Source organism: Rhyacophila brunnea, unplaced genomic scaffold (genome assembly GCF_057557595.1).
Source record: "Rhyacophila brunnea isolate RB1 unplaced genomic scaffold, BYU_Rbru_1.0 scaffold_11, whole genome shotgun sequence".
NCBI classification, from domain to species: domain Eukaryota; kingdom Metazoa; phylum Arthropoda; class Insecta; order Trichoptera; family Rhyacophilidae; genus Rhyacophila; species Rhyacophila brunnea.
In genome coordinates, this window is record NW_028232763.1 from 6,409,838 (window position 1) to 6,435,592 (window position 25,755).

Consider the following 25,755-nt stretch of genomic DNA (forward strand, 5'->3'; position numbering starts at 1 on the left):
AATTGTGCCACAGAGGTGGACACGAGCTTTTATAATTTTTCACAGTTTATTCCATGTAGACAATTATAACAAATACCTTTTTTTGTCGGCGCATCGGCTTTTCGATCCAATAATCGTTAATTGAAAATTTGAAATTTTCATACATTTTGATACACCATTATCACAAACTAAGATTATATGAGGTAATATTAGGTTGGGGTAGGTTAGGTTAGGTTTGGTCTAAAAAGAGAAAAATCTCATGTCCACCTCTGCGGCACATTTACCGATTCTTTTCGTCGCAAAATTGTAGTAGGCGGTCTGAGAAATAATGGAATTTCAACAAAAATTATAGTATGTGCAGTCTTATAGCCCGTTTACATGTGCATGGATTTACTGCTGACAGTACATATTATTATCGCGGCCATAACAAGAAAATACACGTATTATACTTTCACAACCTATCAGATAGCACCGTACGATTACAAAAATGCGTCTAAGCATGGCATGCTTGGAGAATGAGACTGGCGAAACAGCAATTTTGTGTGTAAACAGCTATTATCGTGATAGTTTAATTTGCATGCGGACCAATGTTACCATCGTTTTCTATGCTGATTACAGTGCATCTTTGTGTAAAATACTATATATTTTTTCAAAGTTAAAATTATGGTACCTATTGTAGAAGGACGGATTCTTATGGCATTGCGGCCACGGCGAAATTACTGCAATGGTGTTGATGTCATTTGAAAGTAGTAATGATACCAACACCTAAATGAGTCGCGTGCACCGCCAGAAGAATTTGATACCATTTTACCATTCTTATAATAGTAGTTGGGAACACTGGTTTCCGAGGATATTTGAAAGAAAATTGTTTAAATGTTGTTGCGAATAACAAATCTAATTAAAGTGATGATAGTGAAAAGAACATTTATTTAAGGTGAGTTAGGGTAAGTGCGTCTACGGGGGGAGAGCATATAGGTTAAATAACTTTTTACTGCAATGAATGTAATTAATGCTGTCGATAGGAATCTATTACAAATACATAAATGTATGCCAACACCCAAAGATGGCATCATAATAATGTTTGATGTGTCCAGTATGACAACTAAGAGTTTGACGTTCGTTTGAAGTCAAAAATCAAGTTTGACATGTTTTTTCAATCGATCGTATCTCAACAATCTTTCGTGCTAAGAAGGTGATATTTGGTGACTACCTTTGTTTTAAATTGTGGTTTGTGTTCCGACTGTAAGATTTATGATTATGTTTTATTGAACTAGATGCACTTACCCCACCAACAATATAGCATGGGGTAAGAGCGTCAGATGCTCTTACCCCGTGTACTCTATTTTTTTTGTATGGACAAGTTTTTGGCTAGTGATGTTCCTTGCAATAAAAAATGTATTGAATTTGTACTTTATGGTACCTAAACATTTTTTAATACAACCTCTAGATTCATACAGTACATTACTTAAAATATAAGGCCACAGATTAAATACCTACCGTGTAGTGCATATTACATATCGACATGACCGAATAGGTAATTCATGGAATAACACACTAAATCTAAAATGTTAACTTTTCAGTAGAACGAAAAAACTTTTCTTTTCTTACAGAAATAGGAGCATCTCGGCCTGTATTATTGATTTATGAGGTCATACGTCACACTTGACTGACAACTTAATAGAAGAAGCAAGAAAAAATAATGTCACAATTTTAAAATTGCCTCCTGAAAGATGCTTGGGATGAATCAATAGTGAAATGACAAAGTACACGTAGGCTCAAAACTGCCCAAAAATGAATTTTCAAGAATAATCGCAGAAACCTAGAAAAAACTTTACTACCAAATAACGGATTTAAAAAGGGAGGATTCAGCCATTTAATCGAAATGTTATAGGCTAAGACAAGTTTGACCCCATGATTGACAGTAAAAATATTACGGAAACTCTAATTGATTATGAGCACTGTATTAATCAGGGATCATTTGCAATGACACAATCTGCGGATGAATTAACACATCAAAAATCAACAGATTCTTCAATATTTGGCGAGGAAAATAACATATTTGTTCAAGCACCTTCTACTTCTAATGAATGAATGACACCAGTGAAATTTACTCAGCGAATACAAATTTTGGATTGTCAAATAATAAAACCGCCAGTAGGAACTACTGATATAAAAAAAAAACTTTTTGCAGATAAAAAGAGGATCCTGTAAAATTTAAAAAATCAAGCAGCAGAAGTAATAATTACCTATGACGATTTTTGAACCATCTGAAAACATCCGTTAACCAAAAAACAGTTTAAGAAGATAGACAAAAATTCAAACAAAAAACATGTTTAAGAAATTAAAAAAAAAATCATTTACAACCAGTGGATCAGACGAGAGTGAGTCTGAATGGAAATCCTCTTCCGAAGAGGAAAATGTTGTCGATTTTTATAGGTAAAGGTCTTATATTCGAAGAAGATTATTAGAACAATTTGCTTGACGATTTTCAAATGGAGGAAGGGGTTGTAATTACTAATGATATGTGGAATGCTGATATTCCATTAAATTCCACCAGTGAGTAAACTAAAAGAAATACTTGTGGCCTTGCGAAAAAGTGTGAAAAACATTTTATTGGAAAAATTATGAAATTGGACAATAAAACTGTAAAATTTGTAAGAAAATCGCATGGGAGGGCCAATAATTTTTTATACCCTAAAGTAGAGGATATTTACGAAATTGGCCATGAGCGTATAATTTTGGTACTACCGACATCTACTACAGGACGAAGGGGAAAATTATATTTAAAATGCGTTTTGATGGTGGCAACTGTGTAATTAGGTACAATAAAAATCAAAAAGAACATTTTTTATAACATATTATGTACTGTGAATATGTTGAATTTTACATTGTACCTACCTACATCTCGAATTATTCAGCAAATAAATATTTTAAAAATAATGAGTTACCTATTTTATTTTACCACAGTCACATCACTAGTGCTACATATGCCGCACTCCCCAACTTTTTGATTTTATATCTGGAAATTTACCACCATAAACAATCAAAATGTTGCACTTTTTAAAATATTATATTATCCCAAAGAGATTGAACTCCTCACTCTCTTTGTATTATCCTGAGTTGATATATTTTTCGGCTGGTAATAATTATGAGAAATAATTTAACTAGATGCTCTTACCCCAAATGCGGGGGTAAGAGCGTCTACTCGTCTTGTTTCCTTAAAACGTTTTTATTACAATTAATCATGCAAAATATACATCTAATGAATATGGTAGTCGAAAAAGAGATTATTGATGAACAGTCAACAAAAATTTCGAAGAGATATTACAAACAATTAAAGTTCAACATCAGCTTAAAGTTCATCTAGTCAATTTATATGCCGCACTTACCCTAACTCACCTTATAGTGAAGTTGATTATTGATATACGGACTATTATAATAACTATGATAGGCTAATATACTATATACAAGACGGTTTATTATTATAGTGACCAAGCTATTTAAATAATAGATAAGTATATAATTTGAAAAATCGGAAAAAAATCGGCAATAGATGAAAAACAGCAAAAAAGCCTTTTTGTCTAAAAACGGGTGATGTTAATTTATTACTTTACCTACTTTTGAACATAGTCTAAAAAAACGAGACGTTAATTATTGCTTTACTCGGAATTTTTTGAAAATGGTGTAAAGTATTGGACATTCAACGCGTACTATATTTTTTGCCGAAATACTATAATAATTTTGGAGGCTCTGTACTTTAAAATTTGAAAATATGGCAACACTGCTGCCAACTCAAATAATAAGTACAAAAGGCCTACCGCGCATGGACGATTACATAATTGGCCGGTAGCATTCGGACAATCGTTGGTTTGCTCGCGCAAGATCCAATTTATTACCGGCCAGTATGTTTGAGCGTGCATGGCGTGATATACATCGGAGGCAATGCGCGCACACTGAAGATATGCGTCCGCACCGTACATGGCGCACGCGATATGATAAGAAACGTCAAAATTGATTTTGTAGAGCTTATATATAGAGGTTTTGTATAGATTATCAAACTGTTTTAAAACTTGGGTGTATATATTATTAATTTATAAAGAAAGAAACTGAAAAAATGGGATTGGTACGCGCATGCAAAGCCAATAGGTACCGTAAACGTGGATCTCGTAATGGTTCAATGTATGCGTGCATTCCATACGACCGCGTCACTTGTGCGTGCTTGTGTGAGTGCACTCTCGGCCGGCTATGACGCGTCATGCGCGGGCTCTCATTTAAAAGCATTGCCAATGGGGCCCCGGCCGGTTCGAATCGGTGTAAAATTTTGTGTCTGAACACAGATTTTCAACTCGGCCGTTCGCTCGATCGTCCATGCGCGGGGTTGCATTGCAATACGATGGTTACAACTCTTCGATTGTTGGCCGTACGATAGTAAATCGTTCATGCGCGGTATAGGCCTTAGGCCTACCGCTCAGCGAACGGCCGAGTTGAAAATCTATGTTCAGATACAAAATTTTACACCGATTCGAACCGGCCGGGGCCCCATTGGCAATGCTTTTAAATGAGAGCCCGCGCATGCCACGTCATAGCCAGCCGAGAGTGCAGTCACACAAAGGCCGCACAAGTGACGCGGTCGTATGGAGCGCACGCATACACCGAACCGTTACGAGATCCACATTTGACAGTTCATCGATGCGTACCTATTGGCTTTGCATGCGCGTACCAGTCCCATTTTTTCAGTTTCTTTCTTTATAAATTAATAATATATACATCCACGTTTTAAAACAGTTTGTTAATCTATACAAAACCTCTATATATAAACGCTCTACAAAATCCATTTTGACGTTTCTTATATTGCGTGCGCCATTTTTCGGTGCGGACTCATATCTTCAGTGCGCGCGCATTGACTCCGATATATTATATCACGCCATGCGCGCTCAAACATACTGGCCGGTAATAAATTGGATCATGCGCAAGCAAACCAACGATTGTCCGAATGCTACCGGCCGGTTATGTAATCGTCCATGCGCGGTAGGCCTAACCATCAAGATGATGGTTTGACATTGGTATCTTATTAGTCAGGTATCTTAAACCATTGGATGTACCTAGGTAATAATTGCTTGGTATATATTATTATGGTCAATGATCGGCGTAAGTTTGCGAATTGTTTGTTTATTTACAGCATAAAGATCAATATGCAATTAATTTGAAACAATATTTTGTTCTTTCTGCGCAGAAAAGCGTTTACATAAGTATAATATTAGTCTATGCCTACCCGCTACGCCACTGATTTTTATTGGATTTTTATCTTTTATTAAGGGGAATATATATTCGCACAATTGAATAGACTGTTTTCACAAAGCGCTGATAACATTTAAAAAGATGTTCGTCACATCGGAAATGGATGATATTCACAAATCAACTACAACACTCAAATGATCGATTTGCACTAAGGAAAAAGTAGTCTTCACGTATCAATATACTATTGTAACCAATTAATCGTAAAAGAATACAAACACTATGAAAATTAGGTTTAATGATTTTAAACAATATTTTGGCAAAACATAAGTATGTATTAGGTACCTACTTTCAGATTCAAATAATACTATAAATACCTATTTAGAAAGTGACTTTAATTAAAACTTAGGTAATTGTGCCGCAGATGCCGTCATGAGCTTTTATGATTTTTTTTACGAAAACAGTTTATTCCAGTAGACAATTATAATAAATACCTTTTTCTGTGGGCACATAGGTTTTTCGATCCAATAATTGTTAATTTAAAATGCTCATAGATTTTGATACTTCATACAATGACATATTAAATGGCCAACTCACTTCATACCGGAGCGCACGAGAAATTGTGCATGAAAGTCATTCACAGATGTATAGGTAGATGTCACGTGACCATATGACGTATCCATTTCCATTATGCGATACAAGCTTCGAGAATTTATAGTAATATAACCTTTATTGTAATGGCGTATTAGTGTCATGACTCATTGCGTTAGAAACAGATTCTCGGTTACTTACGACTTCTCGGATATTAGACGCAAGTGAGCCAGCGCATCACAGGCGACTGTCCAATGGTTTCTGTCATTCAATTGCATTGAATAAACATTATCTTAAAATGGCATTTTATAAATAATAAATAATACTAACACATGAAAAGTGATATCCCATCTTTCTTGGAGTGTTTAGTAGATTTTTTTTTACAATTTTTAACTAGGCACATTGGCATTTTGTAACACAATAATAACGGTAGAGTCGAAACCTGACAGTCAGAAATTTTGTATGGGCAGACCCAGCGGTGTCGCCAGACCGCTTGCAAGCAGAATGTTCATTTGAGCGTAGGATACCGATATTAAAATATGAATTTCGCCATCCGGCAGACCCGACACAAAGTGAGTGTCATTTTATTTTCTAGATGCTTCGTCCATATTAATGTCATTGCTTCATTATCACAATCTAAGATTATATTATTAGGTACCTAATATTAGGTTAGGTTAGGTTGGGTTTTTTTTTTTTTTTTATTAAATTCGTTTATTGATATCCTTGCTTTTTCGTACAAGGGTTATTACTTAAGTATTACATTGTTCATATTTCATTTACATAATTTACAGTTGAGCACAATATTGTAAAACATAAAGAAAATATAAAATATAAAGAATATTAAAATATGTGTTAAAGTAAAGAGTTAAAAAAAAAAATACAGAGATATTATATAAAATATTAAAGTTTAAAATATAAAAGAAAAGAAAATTTAAAAATTTTTGTTAAAGTAATGAGATAAAAATACAGAGATATATAAAATATAAATAATAATAAAAATGTGTTAATAAATTATATAAAAGTAAAAATATAACATAGTTAAATAATAGTATACATTATATTGATATGAGACTGTGAGCGTGTGTAACTTCTGTGCTGTGTTGTGTTTGTATTTATGTCCCTCCGTTTACTGTCTTTATTTTTTTGATGGCTTTTGTTAGGTATTCAGTGAATAGTTTTCGTGTTGTTTTGTTCTTTAGTATTTTGTCTGGTTTTGATAAGTCTATTGTGATGTTTTGCTGGTGGCACTGTACCCCGAGGGTCCACCTTTCTTTCTCAAGTATAGGACAATCGGCCAATATGTGTTTGACTGTCTGAGACACGACTCCATCGCATGGACAGTGATCGTCGGCTCTCAGTTTAAACCTTTTCAGGTAGGCTCTCATTGCCCCGTGGCCCGTCAGCATTTGTGTGAGTTCATGATTGAGTGTGGTGTTGTGTGTGAAGTGTTTTCCTGAGTTTATGTCTGGTATGAATATTTTTGTTGTCGATCCAGTGGTGGATTCAGTGTATCTTTTGTTCCATAGATATGTGGTGTCATCTTCTAATTTCCTCTTTGCGAACGTGAGAGGGAATTTCGTGTAAGTGGTGGGTCTTTTGTCTGTGGTGGCTTGTTTTGCGTATTTATCTGCCTCTTCGTTTCCGGCTATGCCAATGTGACTCCTTATCCAGATGAACCTGGGGGTGATGTTTATGTTTCTCAGGAGTGAGCATAATGTCAGGCTGGCTCTTACGAGTGGGTGTGTCGATGAAGGGTTTTGGAGAGCTACAAGACTGGATTGGCTGTCAGAGTATATGATCACCTCGGTGGGGTGATGTTTGCTGGAATTAACCAGTGTCCAATCGAGGGATTCTCTGATGGCTAGCATTTCTGCCTGAAAAACAGTGCAGTAGCTTTCAAGCCTTAACTTTCGTTTTGCAATAAATGCTCCACCTTTGTAAACGACAAAGGCTGCCCCTACTTTTTCATCGATGCGGCTGCCGTCTGTGTAGATCTCCAAACCCGTTGCGTTGTGTTCAGTGAGTGCGCTGTGGTCGGTGGTTTCTGTGTGTTCTATGTTTTCAAGGTGTCTGGTGCCTGGGTGAGGTAATTCTGTGTAGTGTATTTTGTTTTCATATGTTCTGTCAGTTGGAAGGTGTTTGGGTAAAGTATGTTGCGTTTTTATGCGGTATAGTTCGGCGAGTTGTTGTATTTTTAGGTCTAGAGGGGTGGTGTTTGCCAGTACTTGGGCGGATGTGAGTGATATGGTCCTGTACCCTTTGCAGATCGAAATTGCAAAGGGACGTTGAGTTGTGTTTAGTTTTTTTTTTGTATGGATTTTTTGTGTGTGGCGTTGCTCCAGATGGATGCTGCGTAAGTGATTGTGGGTTCGATTGCTCCCATGTATATGATTCTTAGGACCTCTGAGGAGGCTCCCCACGTTGCTCGTGCAGCCCTCATGAATCGCTTGCCAATTTGTGTAGCTTTTTTACATGTGTATTCTGTGTGTTTTGACCAGTTAAGGTGTCTGTCTAGAACTACTCCCAGTATTTTGAATGAGTCAACAAGATCTTTCTTTTGTCCTTTCCATGTAATGTTCGGTGGTTGTATGGTGCGTTTGGACATGAACATAATGTGTGTTTTTGTGTCAGAAAATGTGAGTTTAGTGCTATTTCCCCATTCAAGTGTCCTTTTTAGTATGTCGTTGGTTGTTGTTTCAAGTGTTTGTATGTCATCAGCAGCGATCGTGATTAGTACGTCGTCTGCGAATGCTTGTATGTGTGCGTTGTTTGGAATGTTTATTGTGAGAAGATCGTTTATGGCAATGTTCCAGAGGGTTGGTCCGCAGGTTGAGCCTTGTATGCAGCCTGCTGTCTGTTTCCTAACGACCTCCTCTCCTGCGTATCTGAGCGTGACTTGTCTGTCCTGTAAGTAGCTTCGTATGAGTTTGTAAATGTTGAGTGGTGTGGATTTTTGTGCGAGAGAGAAGTTAGGTTGGGTTAGGTTAGGTTAACTTTGGTTAGGTTAGGTTAGGTTAGGTCAGGTCAGGTTAGGTTGGGTTAGGTTGGGTTAAGTTGGGTTAGGTTAGGTTAAGTTATATTAGGTTAGAATAGGTTAGGTTAGGTTTAGTTCAAAAATGATACTTATACCAAAACCACATTTACCAAAATTTATATCGATGAACCGAAAAAGATATACCTAGGTGGTGTTATTTGGTTGTAGATTTACATCAAATAATATGTGAACGATAGCAGCACGAATATACACATATTTATATTACTGCGTTAAACATTAATTATATTGACACCTAAGCATCATTTTTGCGATTGCCTTCTAATAAATTGTATTGCTGCTACAATTATTAGTTTGACATTTGTGAATTTCTACCTTTTCTTTGTGCGATATATTATTTGTCGGTGAAAACAATTTTACAAATGTGTGCAGTTGTCAAAATTGAGTGAATTTATATTTTCAATGAGTGATTTATGATTTTTGTTTTGTGAAACAAACTATTTTATGTGATTTCATCTATTTATTTGTGAAATCATTTAATATATCTGAAAACTACTTTCCAAATGTTAAAGTTATTTTTTTTGTGAATTTTGATTATTGCATTGTGCGATTAATTCCCACCCTTTTATGCCTCGTCCGTGGTGGTTAGGCGGGCGCGGGGCGGCGGCTGGGCAGGCAACTCAAACGTATGAACACGTCTCGACGTGTCCGTAGACAATGCGCGGGGACGGGTGTTCGCGCGTGTTGTTTTGGCGCGTCTAGCTCAACGCAGGCAAGATCGTACATGCGGCAGGCTCTTCCCATACTGCGCGCATAGAGGTGTCCGCACTGAATGGACGGGCACCGACGCGGGAAACGAGCGAGTTGCGGGTGTCTCAAACCATCATGAGCTTACCGCGTGCGTCTGGTGTATTTATGGTATTATTTTCACAAAGCATAGATAGTGCGAAGTGATGTAAAGTAGGTATACGTTTTATAACGTTGCACTTTTCACTACACTGATACGCCTCTTTGCCTTATTACGTCGCATAAAATTATATCAAATATATATAAAAAATATATATTCACTTGTATTAATATAATATGTAGTACTAAATAAATATATATTATGTAAAAATAATATCTTTAAATTTCAATAATTCTTAACGCACATATAATATTGTATACTTATTTTACTTATAGTTATAAAGGTAGGTACATAAAAAAATGTTTTTTTTTTGTCTATAATTATTCAATATTCTTTCTCATTTATCTCTTTATCTAATTTCTCTGTATTTAAATTTTAATATGATTAACTATAATTATTATAATTTATATGGAAACTTTGCTTGTTGCAATATCTTTTTCTAGTCTATTTTATACATATTTGTAGTCTATGTAACTGTTTGTTTTCCTTAATAAAAAAATATAAACATAATAAAAATAAAATATATTAAGTAGGTACATCATTTCCATCCTAGAGCCGGGGTTCAAAGTTATGAAGCGTACATTCTACACCTACATTCACACCATATGAACCGAAAAGTCTTTTTTAAACTTTAACTTACATATTATCCAATATATAATCAAATTATAAAATCGACCAAGGGTACTTGATGGAATTTGAATTTAAATTCATAAATATAAATTTACCAAATAAACAGGAATTAACTGTATCAGATGACAGTGTATATTCACCATTGGTGGTGTTTGAAGATGCCAAAAGGCGATAGTCGGATCGCAAAAAATTACTCAAAAAGAATAGATAAAAACTTAGATCAATTAGAATATACCTAATCAAATATTTTCTCATGTTACTCTTTTTCGAAAAACTTGTCTGGTTGTTCCCGCAGTTTCTTGTATAAGTTATAAAATTCTTCTGCTAAATTAGTGCTTTCCATATTGATTTCATTGGCCCCAAATTTTTTGTGCAAAGTTTTGCCATTTCAAATAGGAGTTTTCCAGTAAAAACTTTTCTGTGTTTATGGTTTCCTATCCCTGATTTGACGCTGAACACGACTGGACGCGCGCGGCAGTGTTGCCATCTTTTCAAAGTGGAATTATAGTACAGAGCCTCCAAAATTATAGTATTTGGGGGGAAAATATAGTACGCGTTGTCATCTGTTGAAATGTATAGGTTTTTTGTTTCTCAGAAAAAAATAACGGAGATATTGAGAAACTCGGAGACCCCTTTTTATTTTGGTACCTCTTCCGACCAAAAATGCTTGCCGAACTATTCAAGAAATTTTATTTTAAACCAAAGTCAAGGGATTTTTTTACGTTTATCGAGCAATTTTTTTTCCATGTTCTCTAAATCTTCTTATATTGCGAAATTGTAGTACTTTGCACCAATTTATCCAACGAACATATAGAAATTTTAGTACTTTTTATATATTTTTTCCGATATTCAAAAGTATAGTATTTTGGGCGTACTATACATGTTTTATATCGTACATAGTACGCGGACCAAAATTATAGTACAAATACTATAATTATAGTACGGTTGGCAACACTGGCGCGCGGGCTACTACGGACACTCTACTGCCAGCGCTCCATTGGCGAGCCAAAAGTCCGACGACAATAAGTCTTCAGATTTTTCTACGTTCTGCTACTGGCCAACAGACGTTCAACGAAACGAGTATATAATTAATTTGACGAGTAAAACAGTCGACTTTGACAGCATAGATAATATACGTATATCTGACAGTTAAATCGTGATGGCGTTAAATGATACCGACGTTTTATGTTTTTTGGGTTATTGGGTGGCAGATAATGTAATAACGAAGCAAAGGGTACACAAATACTGGGTGAAACATTGGATAAGGAAACGAACGACATTATCCCACACAAATTTAATACGAGAATTGCGTTTGCAACCGAGCGATTTCCGCAATTATTTGCGAATGTCGGAGGATGTATACACAGAACTGTATAATTTGGTCTCCCCATTTATTAAAAAAAAAAATACTATGATGAGGGAAGCTATTTCTCCTCATGATAGATTATGTGCAACCCTGCGATTTTTGGCTGCCGGCGGAACATTCACTGACTTGCATTATAGAACTGCGATTGGAAGACAAACTCTGGGCAAGATAATTCCCGAAACTTGCCAAGTCATCATTGACGTTTTGAAAGGAGAATATTTCAAGGTGTGTATTATATTATACGTCATCTAATAAAGTTGGGCAAATTTACAAATATATCATTAACAAGTAGACATTGGTTGGTCTTATAAAGTGAACGTTTAGTGGATTGTTTTACCTATATAAATCATAGACGGCAACATCATAAGAATGGCAGACAAGATGCATTTGAGATAGGTATATATATAGTCACAAATAAGGCCATCGTTGACATGCTAAATATTCAATAGACCATTAGAATGCTGTACCTAGCCAGGACTCTCCATATAGGCTGTAAGCAAGCTGCTTAATTATTCCTGTTGAATGTATTGTAATACTAGTCATATTCTTCGAAAAGCAAGCATGGAATTTGATTTCTAAATGAGGCCACATAATAATATAGGTTTGCTAACATAGCTCAAATACTTACCATTTGTTGTATCGCTTAAGCTAAGGTTTATAGGCATAAAAACAAACAAAAAAACAAATATTTTTACAAGATATTTATTCATACAAAAAACATTAATTTATTATACCGGCTTTTGTACATTTTTGCTTAATATACGATAAACTGGTTGAGTATGAACAGTAGTTGCTGGCATTATTTTGTCACTTTGTCCCATAAAGGCAACTTCATGCATCAGCTTCTCGGCCAGCAATCTTTGTCCCTGTGACATCGATCGTAGTTTCATGGCCATCATTTTGCCAAAAACATCAAATTCATCTTCAGTCTTGCTTAGTTTGTCGGTGATTAATTCTAACACTTTGTTGGCGCTATCATTCGATTTTTTTCGTTTGAACGATGGGGGTTCTGGTGCTCTATTGAGATTCGACCTTGGAGTAGTCGACAACGTGGATGTTGAAGGCGAATATTCTATCTGTAAATAAAATGTTGATTATTTTTTGTTGCAGTTCCCTGATACGCACGAAGAAATGGAGACGATTGCAGAAGAATTTAATAGTAAATGGCAATTTCCAAATTGCCTGGGCGCAGTTGATGGGAAACACATTGCAATCGTGCCACCTGCAGACGCCGGCTCCCACTTTTATAATTACAAACATTTCCACAGCATTGTTTTGATGGCGATTGCAAATGCTAATTATGAATTTATTTATGTTGATGTTGGAACAAATGGACGTATTTCTGATGGAGGCGTACTGAGAAAATCTGATTTTTCCAAACGTTTAGACGAAGGCAGATTAAAAATACCTGCACCAAAAAAACCTACTGCTAATTCTGATGCACTGCCATTTGTTTATATTGGCGATGAAGCCTTTGCATTACGTAACGATTTCATAAAGCCGTATTCACAAAGGCAATTAAATCACAGTAAAAGAATATATAATTATCGGACATGCAGAGCCAGGCGAATTATAGAAAATGTTTTTGGCATTTTAGCTGCTAGATTCCGCATTTTTCAAGCTCCAATAAACATGAAAATTGAAAATATCAATACAGTTGTATTAACTTGCTGTGTGCTGCACAACTTTCTTCGTCGCAAATCAACACATACTTATACTCCTTCTCATGACCTTGATAGGGAAAATCCTGAGACAGGTTTAATAGAGCTTGGACTGAGGTCACAGGACACCTTAGCGCCTTTGGAAGCAACGACTAATCGGAACTCGACTGCCAATGCTAAGAAAGCGCGAGGAGATTTCGAAAAATATTTTAATACTACCGGGGCTGTCACATGGCAAGAAAGTATGATAAGCAATAGATAAATTAAACCAATGTAACAATTTAGTTAAAATGTTTTACCTCAATACAATCTTCGTTGTTTAACGAGTTGGAGTAACTCTCATCAGGAGACATGTTTTCCAAATCGTCCACCATGCTGGATATTGAGCTCGATTCTGTAAAACAAAATGTAAATTGTTAAAATACAACATAATACTCAAACTTGTTTTTTATTATCTCTCCCCTAAGTACCCATTCCTTCATACGGTTAATATTGACATTGGTATAATTGGTGTAATCCAGTATATCGGGTATTTTCAAAATGTGTTTTCCGCTGTATTCCTCATATCCAAACTGTACCATTAATTTTGATTGATGATTGACGATTTATTGATTGTCTCTGAAGGAACCTAACTCGAGCGATTTTTGATTTTATGATCATTTCTTTTCTTCTTCTTTCGACCATGTCCGATCATAATATGGACCTCCACGGAGTGGAGGTTTGTATTGACAGATTTTGTTTTTACGAGAAATGGATGTCAGCCACTTGCTCAACATATTAGGTCCATACTCTGACTCATACACAAATTGAAATTCAATGTGTACTTGTCAGACCCAGGATTTGAACCTGGGACCCGACCACGACTCAATAAGCCGCGCTTCCACCGCCATGATCGTACCTATATATTATTATTTCTTACCTACCTCAGCAAAGAATAAATAATTTTATTGTGACTAGAAATGATTCATAGCTGTATGTTTTAATTGCTTAATAGTAGCTAATCTAATGCGATGTCACTTTCAGAGCTAGGTACGACAATTTCATAATCTGCACGTGTATAATAAATAGCTTTAAAGCATTCCTACGTACCTTCCATTTGGTCGTTCAAGAACTCCAAATTTTTATAGTACCACAGTTTGGGTAGATAAACTGCGTCTGTGCCGGCTCCGCTTCGATATGATGTCCTTACTTTATTTCTCTCCTTTCTGTAACCCGACCTCAATGTCTGTATTTTCTTTTTAACATCGTCGACCCTTGCCTGCGGCTCCACCTTGATTAAAATCTCCAAAAGTTCCGCATACGCCAAGGACTTGGCATCACGATTCTTGTATAGTGGGCTGGTCGTCTTCCACAACGATGGGTTGTCTTTAAAACAACTAATAAAATCTTCCAAGAAACTTTTCGAATGCACTCGTAGATCTACCATTGTTGTTATCGATGTGAGATGTCCGAACACTTTGAATGACAGTAAAATAATGATGGCGCTGTCGTCCGTCGGCATAGATATAAATAATGTGACGGTAAAGCGTGGTGAACGTACGAATTTCAGCGGCTCGGCGAGTAAAATATCAAACATGTTTGAAATCCAACGAGCCTGGTCTGCGGATTAAAAAGTCCGCAGACCTGGGGTGCTCCACGCGAAAAAAAAGTCCGAAGACCTTAGACTATAGATACATCTAGACGCCACCCGTTGCATTGCTAAATGAGGCCGCGTGCCTTGCGTTTGGTTTGTGAGCGAGCGAACGCATTCGTCTACAAATGTTCGAGACCATAGACCATTTCGCTAGTGCTCGCCCAAAGTGCTCGCACTAGACGCTCAGAATTAAAATATAATTTTCTATTTTTTTACGTTATATAGTATTTTTAAGCGGTCAAAATGCAACCATTAGATAAAGATATCCATAATTTAAGTTATTTTAAAGAAACACTAGGTCACTGATATTAAAATATATAATAAAATACAAATAAATTATCACGAACATGTATCAACTTACTTATGAAACGTAATACCATCTTCTAGCTTATCAGTACGGCTACCACATTTTAAGACAACACACAGAACCATATTTTCTACTTAATTAACCAAAAATTTTTTACCACTGACTTTATGTTTAACACAAAAATATCAATTTTAGCAACACGAGCTCGCAAGTTATCGACGCTATGTGAAGCGTTTCGCCCCGATTTGATGGCGATACTTTTGGAAACTGGCTTGTAGCTAGTAGACCTTTTATCTTACTCTAGCGCGTGTCGCAGAGATTGTAAGGGTGCCGAATACTTTCTCACTCACACTCATGCATCGTTTCTGTTCAGGCCTTGCCGAAGACTGTAAATCGTCTGACTTGCGTGCCCGTGCTCGTCCCCGCGCCAATTCCGCGTCGAAGACGCCCCATGACTACGGCCAAGCGCTTAAATTAGTCCACTATTGGAAGATGGCAGTACTATTACAAATTCATAGACAATATTATCGGAGAGTTGGCAGTTCGATTGTTTCAAGCAGTGATGCCAACCGTACTATAATTATAGTACAATACTATAATTTTAATACTGCGAAAAATGTAAAATACTATAATTTTACACCAAATATACCAAAATACTACAATTTTGAAGGATTCAAGACTCAATATGTTCCTGTACTATATATTTTTTAGAAATACTATATTTTTTACGTCTTTGTACTATAATCACCATAGAAAAAGATGGCAACACTGGTTTCAAGTCAAGTTTGTCATTGCTGGTTCTTGTCAAGTTGCCATCCTGCAACTGTGAAAGAAATTATTAGCTGTAGCATCTAGTATTGCGGAACAAAGAAACAATTAATATTAAATATCGCGAAGTGCTCGTGTAACGGGATCGAAAAAGAAATGAACGGCTTTCAGCATGAATCGATTGCCATTTCGGACATGTGCTATTTTTGTTTTGACGTTCTGTATTGTCAACTCAACAGTATGGACCCACCTCAGAGCCCAAACTTTACAAACCAAGCATAGTGAGCAAAATCCTTTGTTATGTTCCAATGATTATTGTTTACTCAGTATGTCAGCTGCAGACACAATATTAAAAGTCGAGAATCATAAACCGTTCCGAATGGTTTGTGTAGTTCGAGCACTTTAAACTACGGGAAAACTATTTTAGTTATTTACATCAGTTTTATAATGTTCACACATATTATTTAAGATATTATTGGAGAATAAAATGCCGTAATGTATAATGAAATATATCAATTAAAAACAATCGTATCTAAACTAACAGAAAGTACTCACCGATATAAATTAGGAAAGCACGTTTTTGTTTCGCAAGCCTTCCCCAAGGACCCCTCGGGAATCGGTCTCCGTGTGAAAACACTGAATTTTTCTGTTTCGTTTTTATGAAGAATCAGAAAAGAATATTTCTTCATGGCCATTTCAGAATGTAGATATTGCATTATAACCCATTCACAATAGTCGCCAGAAACGGTTTTGATTCTTGACGATTCAAATCAAAATATTTGATGTGCTGTGGATTAAGTAAATACAAGTGTTTATGTACCTACATATTATTTTTATTATAATTATTTGGCCTTTTACTAAAAACTCTTTTAAACTTGAAATACTTATCAATAAATAATATTGTAAAATAAGTTATTTTGTAAATTCGAGAACAAGACATCATAATACAGGGTGCGGCGTGGGAACTTCCTTTTTTGAAAATGAAGCAAAAGACTACAGGTTTCAAATTTTTTTATTCTTATTTTTCGCCTGTCACACAAGTTTTAATGTTTGATTTTACACTGTTTTAAAAATAATGACGCCTGTACACGTGCATGGAATTACTGTCGGCAGTTGTGCTTATTTTAAACTGTCATGACAATAACTGTTTGCACGTAAAAGTGCTGACTGTCTCTCCAATCTCATTCTTCAAGAGTAAGCGAGACGCGAGGTTGTCATTTTATACTACTATCTGACAGGTCATATTGAAAATCGGAGCTCAAAATGAGTAGTTTGTTTTTTTACCGGCATGTTTGCCCCTATCGCTCTACTAGGCAGGCACAGATCGAAAATGATCTTACTTGCGCGCAATAATTCATCACAATTTGGAATCTTCCAATCTTGTTTGATTTATGCACGCAATCTTGCCAACTGCGGGATAATACATGTTTCCCATACATTTTCTTACTGTGCACTATACATCCATGCACGTGTAAACGGGTTATAATATCTTGTAAATGTCGCCCTCCATTGTCAATACACTGATTCAGTCGAATTCGAAAGTTTCGGTTCACTCTTTCAAGAATTCCGACCAGTATATTGGCAATTTCGGCTCGGTTGTTCTGTATTGATTTGAGATAACCCCACAAGAAATAATCACAGGGGGCTAAATCAGGCGAGCGTGCAGGCTAGTTTACATCACCTCTCAGGGAGATCAGCCGCCCAGGAAAGGCTTGTCTCAAAAAATCCATTGAAACCCTGGCGGTGTGGGCTGTGGTCCCATCTTGCTGAAACCACACATTTTCTAGCTCCATTTCTTCGAGACCGAGGAAAAAAAAACTCCTGGATCATTGTCAAATAACGGTCTGAATTCAAGGTTACAGCACAGCGGTTTTCTTGAAAAAGTAAGGGCCGATGATCCCTACTCTTGAAATTGCACACCATACCGTGACAAGATTTGAATGAAGGGGTCTCTCATGAAGTACCCTGGAATTTGTTTCACTCCAGTACCACATATTCTGTTTGTTAACACAGCCACTAAGGTGAAAATGTACCTCGTCAGATAATAACACAAGCACGTCGTTGGGTAAGGTGTCAACCAGCAGCTCACATGATATTTGTCGGGTTACATAATCACACAAACCTTAAATTTAGCCCCACTCATTTAGGCCTTCCTCTCCTCTCTGTGACCCCCACTAACTCCACGATGCCGTTTTAATAAAAGGAAGTTCCCACGCCCCACCCTGTATTATACTGAATGTTGCAAACATAAATTCTAAAGGGTAGCATAATATCGCACCGTGAGTGTAAAACCAAGGCATCTGCAAATTTTTCAATTTCGAGATTAAATGCAAAACAACTGCAAAAGTCGTAAACTTGATAATGTAAAAATGAAGTAACTGAAAGAACATGCAATATAATGTAGATATAAACTAAATATTATGTTTTTTTTTTTAGAAACTATTTGTCCTAACAAAACGAAGACTTCAAACCCTAGTATATCCAAAATATGTATTTTGCACTTGCCTTGGTTTTACACTCACGGTGCGATATTATTATTTAACTTTGAAGTGGGTTTACTCACTACACTTGTATTTATTTAATTGTCAGCATTTCATTTGTTTATATTATTATGTACAACAATAGCTCAATATGAATTTGTTAAACTTTGAGACGTATACATGACACTGTAACGAACCCAGCAGTATAATTTGAAGTGATTATATTTTGTTTTTTCGTTTCAGATACCGACTTAGTGTAATTGTTTGGGCTACACAATTTTTCTAGATGTCTACAAAAATTGTTAATCCACTGTAAAGGGAAACTATAGCTTGAGTTTTAATTCTTTTGTTTTTGTAGCCCTCTCTTTGTATCATGGAGTATTGGTAAGGAACACAGACTACGTGGGTGTATCGGAACTTTCAATGCAATGAATCTTCATGCAGGTAATTTTCACTCAATATTGCTACTGACCTACCACTATTAAAAGTATGTTCCGGCAGTTCAAACCAAACTAAAATAAAGCACCCAGTCAGATTATAGTTATCAAACGGTCCGAAATATTTACTGAAACATATCGAATATCAGTCTAAAGTCTAGGCCCTAGGAGAACATTGGATCAGTGTTGTCATTATTGTGAGAGAAAAAAACCCCAATGAAATAAATTTTTAAATGATGCTATTTTATTATCAGCTATTTAGAAATCATATGTATTAATTAAATTGAAGGAACTGAGATGATAATATATAATTAATAATAATATAGGTATATCAAATACTAATTACATTCGAACTTTGATTATTTATATTCGAGTCAAATAATGCAGGTAGTAAAATAGTTTTTTTTTTTATTATCTTTCGATTATCCATATTTATAGTTTGTTATCTTCATCCCTAATTAATCGAGTTTCTACTGTACTCTGATCTCTATTGTAAATACAATTATATTCTGTACTATGTAATATTAATTGTTTGTTATGTAGAACAAATAATTTAATTTTGACAAATTATTATAGATACAGATATCTAGTATAGAATTAGCCGTGTAGCATATTACATACACAATATATTATATTAATGCTACGTACCTATGGGTTTTATAACTATACACATTGCAAAATGTGTGAATTTGCCAGATGTGGGACTCACACCCACGACCCCCAGCATCCAAAGCAGACATATAAATCACTCAACCCCGGTGGGAATTTATTGAAATGTTTTCACAATATGATAAATTTTAATAAACAAAAATATTTGGTTTGCATAACGGAGCTTAATTGGAAAACGTTTCATTCAGTAAAACATTTTTGTTTATCATACCTGCTAATATTCAGATGACGGGTATCTTTGTAATATCAAGATTGATTGTTAAAAACTTTTTCCAATTCTGTGGCTTCATTTAGAGACGGGGTGTGAGGGTAAAATCTCTCGGAAGCTTTTTGGCAGGAGTCCAATTTTTATTACCATATTTCATCGATTTCAAAGATGTTTTGAAAGTTATGATGTATGGAAAATTTATGGGAGTTTGAGACCATCTACCCCATTCTAATTGAGCTATTGTCGTCACACATAAATATGTTTAATGAATTTATTTGTGTTTTTTGAATCCAGGGTGATTGTTAACCCACATTTCCAAATTTCCTAGCAACAAATCCTCGTTAATACTTCCACATCGCAATTTTACATTGCATGCGTGTCAAATTAATTATGGATGTGTACTAGAAAAACTTCTTGTTTCACACCAATTTTTTCTCCCTTTATGCTTGGACCTGTATACTTTGCCCAATCAAGTTGAAACTTGAGAAAAACACCGAAAATCGCAGGGTTTCGAGACACTGTTAAATGAAATACTAAATAAATAAAACAAATCATGATTTTTTGAAAGATAGATATTCTGTGAATATTTTTATGAAATACTTGTGTTGATCCAATCATTGGAGGTTTTTATATAAGCCATATCAAACAAAATATCAATAGTTTGTGTGGGAATATCAAAGATATTAAAGCAAGAAGTCGTCTGTTTTTTTATACCTACTTTATTGTAATAATATTTGACTATTTATATAGGTATATAGTTATTTAATTTTATAGTACATTTAGCGTTAGATTAATAGATACATCATTGCAATTTTCCGGCACTCTCTAAAAAAATTTGCTCCGCAAGAGTCTGCACACATCAAATTTTTTGACACGTTTGATTGTAAGTAATTATAATAAAAAAAAAGAGCAATCCAATAATTACCCAGCATAAAAACAATCATAAGAAAACAGCGATTACTTTCAATTTAGTACCTATACGAAACCATAACATATCATTCAATTTACAGGCGCATGTTCAGGTTGCCAGTAGATGATGTTTCATTTCACTTCTAGTGCATAGCCTTAATTCAATCATGCTTTCTGCAAGCCGATTGACGACTTTTAACTGTCATTAAACAAATGTCACAATGAGTTTCGCGTAGCTTGTTGATTAAATTTGTCAATCTGAAACCTCTTTCACAATCAGCACTAGATGTCCTACAACTTCCCTTAGCTATTTCAATTTTATATATTTAATTAACACGGCTGTCTCGCACTGAATGGATGACTGAACATGACCAACTTTGGCAACTCCATACACCAGTGATTCCCAAACGGTGTGCAGCAGGATTTCATTCCATTTCCTTCTTGAATCATATAAATTTTGATAAACAGTAATATTTTCATACACCTTTCTCTTCAATTGGTTCTACTATGTAATATGTAAGTGAAATAAAAAAAAAAATTGTGCTTGTTCAATAGTAAGTACATATTTTTAAAATTTTCCATTAATGATGTTAATCAATTTCTTATATGCGCTTCTTTAAAGTGCACGGGCACAACTGGATGGAAGATGGAACTCTGCTCCATTTTATTTTGTAAACATACATGACGAAGAATTATCATGTTAAAATTTGCATTAGTTTGTCAGCAGCACATTGATTGTCGTCGGGTATCTGTCAAATCAAAATTAAATTATTGTTTTAAAATGAGTAAAACTATGGTGGCATAGAATCACATGAAGAAAAGCATTTCGAGATAAAAAAAACATCATGAATACAGTGTAAAGATAAATTTTACATAATATATAACATTTGAAACATGAAATGAATTGACGATGTGTGTTTTGGAAAACAGGCTGGCAATTTTTATGAACGTGATATATTTCACTAAATTAGCCAATTGCTGGTGGCACTGACTGGCCTGGTTGAATTTTTGAGCAAGACATAATATAATTTTTCAAAATAACTATTGATCCAAGCGAGTTAACCGTGATATCCAAAATGAATGTTGACGGAGCGGTATTCTCAAAATATTTGGAAATCGTTATATGAAATTTTAGTTATCGTAAATCCATTGTTTCATTTTAAAATTTTAGCATGATGGAAAAATTTACATACAGTCGAACTGGGTTATTACGATCACAGATATAGCGAGATCATTTTAGATCACATTTTAGTTTATGATTTTCTCCATACATTTATACACTTTTCTAACGTTCTAAAATATGGTTAAAAATTTTCTTAAAACTATTAATGTGTCGATCGTTTAAAAACATTTCGACCCTAAGCAATAAAATCCGACCGGACAGGTGCCGCCGGAATCGGATTACGTTTATGACACTAGTTAAGTGTCTTAAGTACCTACCTAATTCGTGTTTTCGCTGACAATATTGAAAAAGTATACACGCATATGGTTGAAATAAGTAAAACATCCAAGGTTTGTGAAGTCAGTAGGTACCTACCAGAGTTCATTACAATAAACAACTTCCTTTGTAGTATTTGAATGCCATGCTTGTTTCGGGGAAAAATTGTAATTGTGTATTTTTGTTTGAATTGCGAATATCGAGCAAATTCAGTCGGTCCCATCTTCCTCTTAATAACCAAGTTCGACTGTATTTTATTTAAATTGAAAGCCATGCACAATTTTTTTTTATTAAATTCAAATATGTACCAAGAATTATTTTCATATTTTTGAAATATCTACTTACCAGTTTTGCAATTAACATAATATTTTCCTAAAAATTTCTGAATTATAATGGTTGTCTTTAATTTTACAGGGTTACGCGAATATGCTATTACTAGTGCGTTAAAAGATTCTCGGTTTCCCCCGATAACGCGGGACGAGGTTCCCCGTCTCATCGTGTCCGTCTCCATTCTGAAGGAGTTTGAAGACGCTGATCATTACTTGGACTGGCAGCTCGGTGTCCATGGAATCCGTATTGAGTTTATGAGTGAGAAGGGAACACGCCGAACTGCTACATATTTGCCCGACGTGGCTACTGAACAAGGTAAAGCCACTTTGAAAATATGTAATGCCTTTTAATATAAATATACATCACATTCTTGACTTAAATCGTCGCCTTTTTACGATTCTCGATGGACCAGACATTATATGAATTTAGAACTCAATGTTGCTGCACATATATTGTATGTCTAATTTTTATCGAAATTGAATGTTTATACACAAAATGCTGCATCGTTCCTTTATGCTACAAAAATATTGCTCGTTTAAATGTCTATTTCATCTTCCGTTTTCAATTGATTTGAATACTTCAAATTTGGTTTCCACAAAATAACATATAGACATTCTTAACTGATAAAAATATAATTATTATAGTCTTAAAACTATTTATTCTAACAAATTTAAAGATAAAGATTATTTATCGAATATATGAACACAAATTAGACACAATATTGCTAGGAATATGTTTGTTCAAAAATAATTCAATTTAATTTACATACATACCTTCACAGAATAAATTAATTTAACAGCAAGTATAAGTATGTAGGTACTTTGTTAAATCCAAGTAATCAGACATATCTATTGAATTAAAGTCAAAAAAGTAACCGACCAATATTGATTTGAATCTATTCCGTGTGCTAGGCTGGGACCAAGTCCAAACGATAGACTCTCTGCTGCGCAAGGGAGGCTACAAGGGGAACATCACCTCGGAAATGCGGCGTAGCATCAAGCTGACGCGCTACCAGTCAGAAGAGGTGTCAGCCTCTTACCAGGAGTATGCGGAACGGCGTTGCTAGCGCCACGCCTCGCCCCGCCCTACCGCCATCCCCCGCCCCGGCAGATCCGCCGGCGGCTCCCCGGCGGAGGTCTCCGGGCGCCGTCGTCCCCCGGCTGAGGTCTCCCGCTCCCGTGCTGCGCGTCCTTGCGATTCTCCGCATGAAAAAATTGGGCAGCGCGGTGCCGACTTCAGAGACCGCTCGGCCGCCCACAGTCAGATCAATCGTCCGCCCTTTGTGTTCAAAATTAACTCCCGAGACGGCGGCCACCGGCACGGCAGGGCTAACCTAGATAAGAAACTGTTTGAATCGTCAAATTTTCCGGTTTACCGGACCGGAGACGATTCTCTATTTCTGATGTCGTTGCCTTGCGCCAGGTATGGCGGTCACCGCTCCTTAGACCTCAACTCTTCCTTCAAGACGGCCTCGGAGAGGAGCGCCGGTTCACCCGCTCGCCTCGTCAATCCGCCGTGGTCTTACTCTCGGAGCAGCAATCCCTGGTGAGCGTATGGCGCCGTTGCCTCTCTACTCTGGACTGTGCGCGAGTTTTCTCCTGCCGTTTTCTTAAAATCATTTATAATAATACAAATAACCTCGTGATAACGTTAAACTTATCGTTCGTAAAAATAATATGTTAAAATTTCAGCCGATCGTTCCCTGTTATTATTGCGGGACGTTACATCGACTGAATCTGAGAACGTACTCTCTTGACGATTGAATGTTGTATCTCGTGCTATAGGTTAATTAATTTAGGCTATCCGCCTTTCAAATTGTTAGCTCTAGTGGATAAGTTAGTCTATAAAGACTCCAATCAATTTAAAAAGAATGAAATTGACAGTGAACGCCCCGGGGGAAAATCAAACTTATACGAATAACTTCAATCATAGTCGGATGCTGTGAATAATGCGAGTGAAGAACTACGTTATCGCCGCTTCTCGATTGGCGAACGCCGCGGTCGCTCGCTCCTGACGCTTTAATCTGCAACCGTCAGAAATCTTCTCGAATCTTCAACAGGAGCCGAACGCGTGCGTAATTATGAGAAGTGCAAATATCTAATATATATTATATAAGTGCCGGTCTTGTGTTCATTTCTGTTTCGAGTGTTCGCATTGCAGCTGGTGAAATGGAAGAAAACAAAGTGATCGGTCACGTCACGTGCTAGCACATTTCTATTTAGTAATTACCGAGAGCTTTCCCGTGCACGGCGTGAATGACCCGAATCAATAATAATTATTGTGATCTCTTATAATATTAATGTGCAAATGTACTTCTCCAATTTTATCAATATTCCCAAAACTTCCAGATTCAATTTTTGTACGTATTAAGGTCGCTCAATTGGTCAGGTTCCACCGCAAATGCCTAATATAAATTTCTGTGTAAATTACAAACGGGTCATACTGAGGTTTATGTAATAATTAGGCGTAATATTGATCGAATCACAAATTAGTTAGAGCTTGTCGATGTACCAAGTTTACTAACATGTTAATTTAAGGCAGGTACCCCTCCAGCTTTTGATTTCATTTCAATATTGTATAAGCTTTTCCAATATAATTATTACTGTTAATTTGTGTATTTAAATGTAAAAAAAATGACAAATAAATTTGAACAGTTAATTCTGACCCTACTGTTTTTCATTAGGTACAACACAATTAAAGTTGTCTATCTAAATGTCATTATCAAAACGGCGAATTGGCTTGACTCGTCTATTAAATTTCGGGTAAAAACGTAATGAAAACGAAGCTGTTGGCGCATTAAATCAATTCATGGTAAAATAAATTATAAGAAAAATATTTTAACTTTGAACTGTGTATACAGTTTAACCTTTACAATGCGTATGGCATGTAAACATGCCATAGACTTTATCTCGTATTTTCGACCAAACTAGAAAGAGACACTTGTGGATAATATGCTGTAAAATTAGTTCAAACCTTTAGGTAGACATACAGGCAACAGATCATAAAAATGTCAAGTAAAACACAAGGAAATATATTTTTGAAAAGAACACTCGTTATTCAGTCATTTGAATCGCGCGCCATTGCAAAGACGGGTGTACTCGATGCGTCATCAGGGTGTTATCGAAACAAAACATTGGTCATGCATCGATATTATTTTTATTTACCTTTTAATTAATTATTACGATTATGTTAGTGTGTTAGAGCCTGATGCAGAA

At 35.8% G+C, this 25,755-nt stretch overlaps 3 protein-coding genes across 3 annotated transcripts; 1 reads left to right on the forward strand and 2 right to left on the reverse strand.

Annotated features, from left to right (window-relative positions):
• Positions 1 to 6,917: 6,917 nt before the first annotated feature.
• On the reverse strand, positions 6,918 to 7,673 carry LOC147078314 (uncharacterized). Its single transcript, XM_085960454.1, has one exon. The coding sequence runs from the start codon at positions 7,671 to 7,673 to the stop codon at positions 6,918 to 6,920; it is 756 nt and encodes a 251-aa protein (XP_085816580.1).
• Positions 7,674 to 12,393: 4,720 nt separating this feature from the next.
• LOC147078315 (uncharacterized) lies at positions 12,394 to 14,840 on the reverse strand. Its single transcript, XM_085958696.1, has 3 exons — positions 14,451 to 14,840; positions 13,661 to 13,755; positions 12,394 to 12,776 (listed from the first exon to the last, which is right to left on the reverse strand). Exons 1-3 carry the CDS (start codon positions 14,785 to 14,787, stop codon positions 12,429 to 12,431), a joined length of 780 nt encoding a protein of 259 aa, XP_085814822.1. The 5' UTR covers positions 14,788 to 14,840; the 3' UTR covers positions 12,394 to 12,428.
• A 1,275-nt stretch (positions 14,841 to 16,115) lies between these two features.
• On the forward strand, positions 16,116 to 25,205 carry LOC147078316 (uncharacterized protein CG5902). The gene is made up of 4 exons (XM_085958706.1): positions 16,116 to 16,350; positions 18,908 to 18,993; positions 22,625 to 22,855; positions 23,452 to 25,205. Exons 1-4 carry the CDS (start codon positions 16,226 to 16,228, stop codon positions 23,604 to 23,606), a joined length of 597 nt encoding a protein of 198 aa, XP_085814832.1. The 5' UTR covers positions 16,116 to 16,225; the 3' UTR covers positions 23,607 to 25,205.
• The last annotated feature ends 550 nt before the right edge of the window (positions 25,206 to 25,755 follow it).

What these genes read in the sequence shown, in the direction of transcription:
- LOC147078315 (XM_085958696.1), bottom strand. Translation starts at nt 14,787, where the DNA reads ATGGTAGATCTACGAGTGCATTCGAAAAGTTTCTTGGAAGATTTTATT. An exon ending in CTTGAACGACCAAATGGAAG is followed by an intron (nt 13,756 to 14,450) that starts GTACGTAGGAAT and finishes TTTGTTTTACAG; the next exon opens with AATCGAGCTCAATATCCAGC. An exon ending in ACAACGAAGATTGTATTGAG is followed by an intron (nt 12,777 to 13,660) that starts GTAAAACATTTT and finishes TTTTATTTACAG; the next exon opens with ATAGAATATTCGCCTTCAAC.
- LOC147078314 (XM_085960454.1), bottom strand. Translation starts at nt 7,673, where the DNA reads ATGCTAGCCATCAGAGAATCCCTCGATTGGACACTGGTTAATTCCAGC.
- LOC147078316 (XM_085958706.1), top strand. Translation starts at nt 16,226, where the DNA reads ATGAACGGCTTTCAGCATGAATCGATTGCCATTTCGGACATGTGCTAT. An exon ending in TGCAATGAATCTTCATGCAG is followed by an intron (nt 18,994 to 22,624) that starts GTAATTTTCACT and finishes TTAATTTTACAG; the next exon opens with GGTTACGCGAATATGCTATT. An exon ending in CGACGTGGCTACTGAACAAG is followed by an intron (nt 22,856 to 23,451) that starts GTAAAGCCACTT and finishes TCCGTGTGCTAG; the next exon opens with GCTGGGACCAAGTCCAAACG.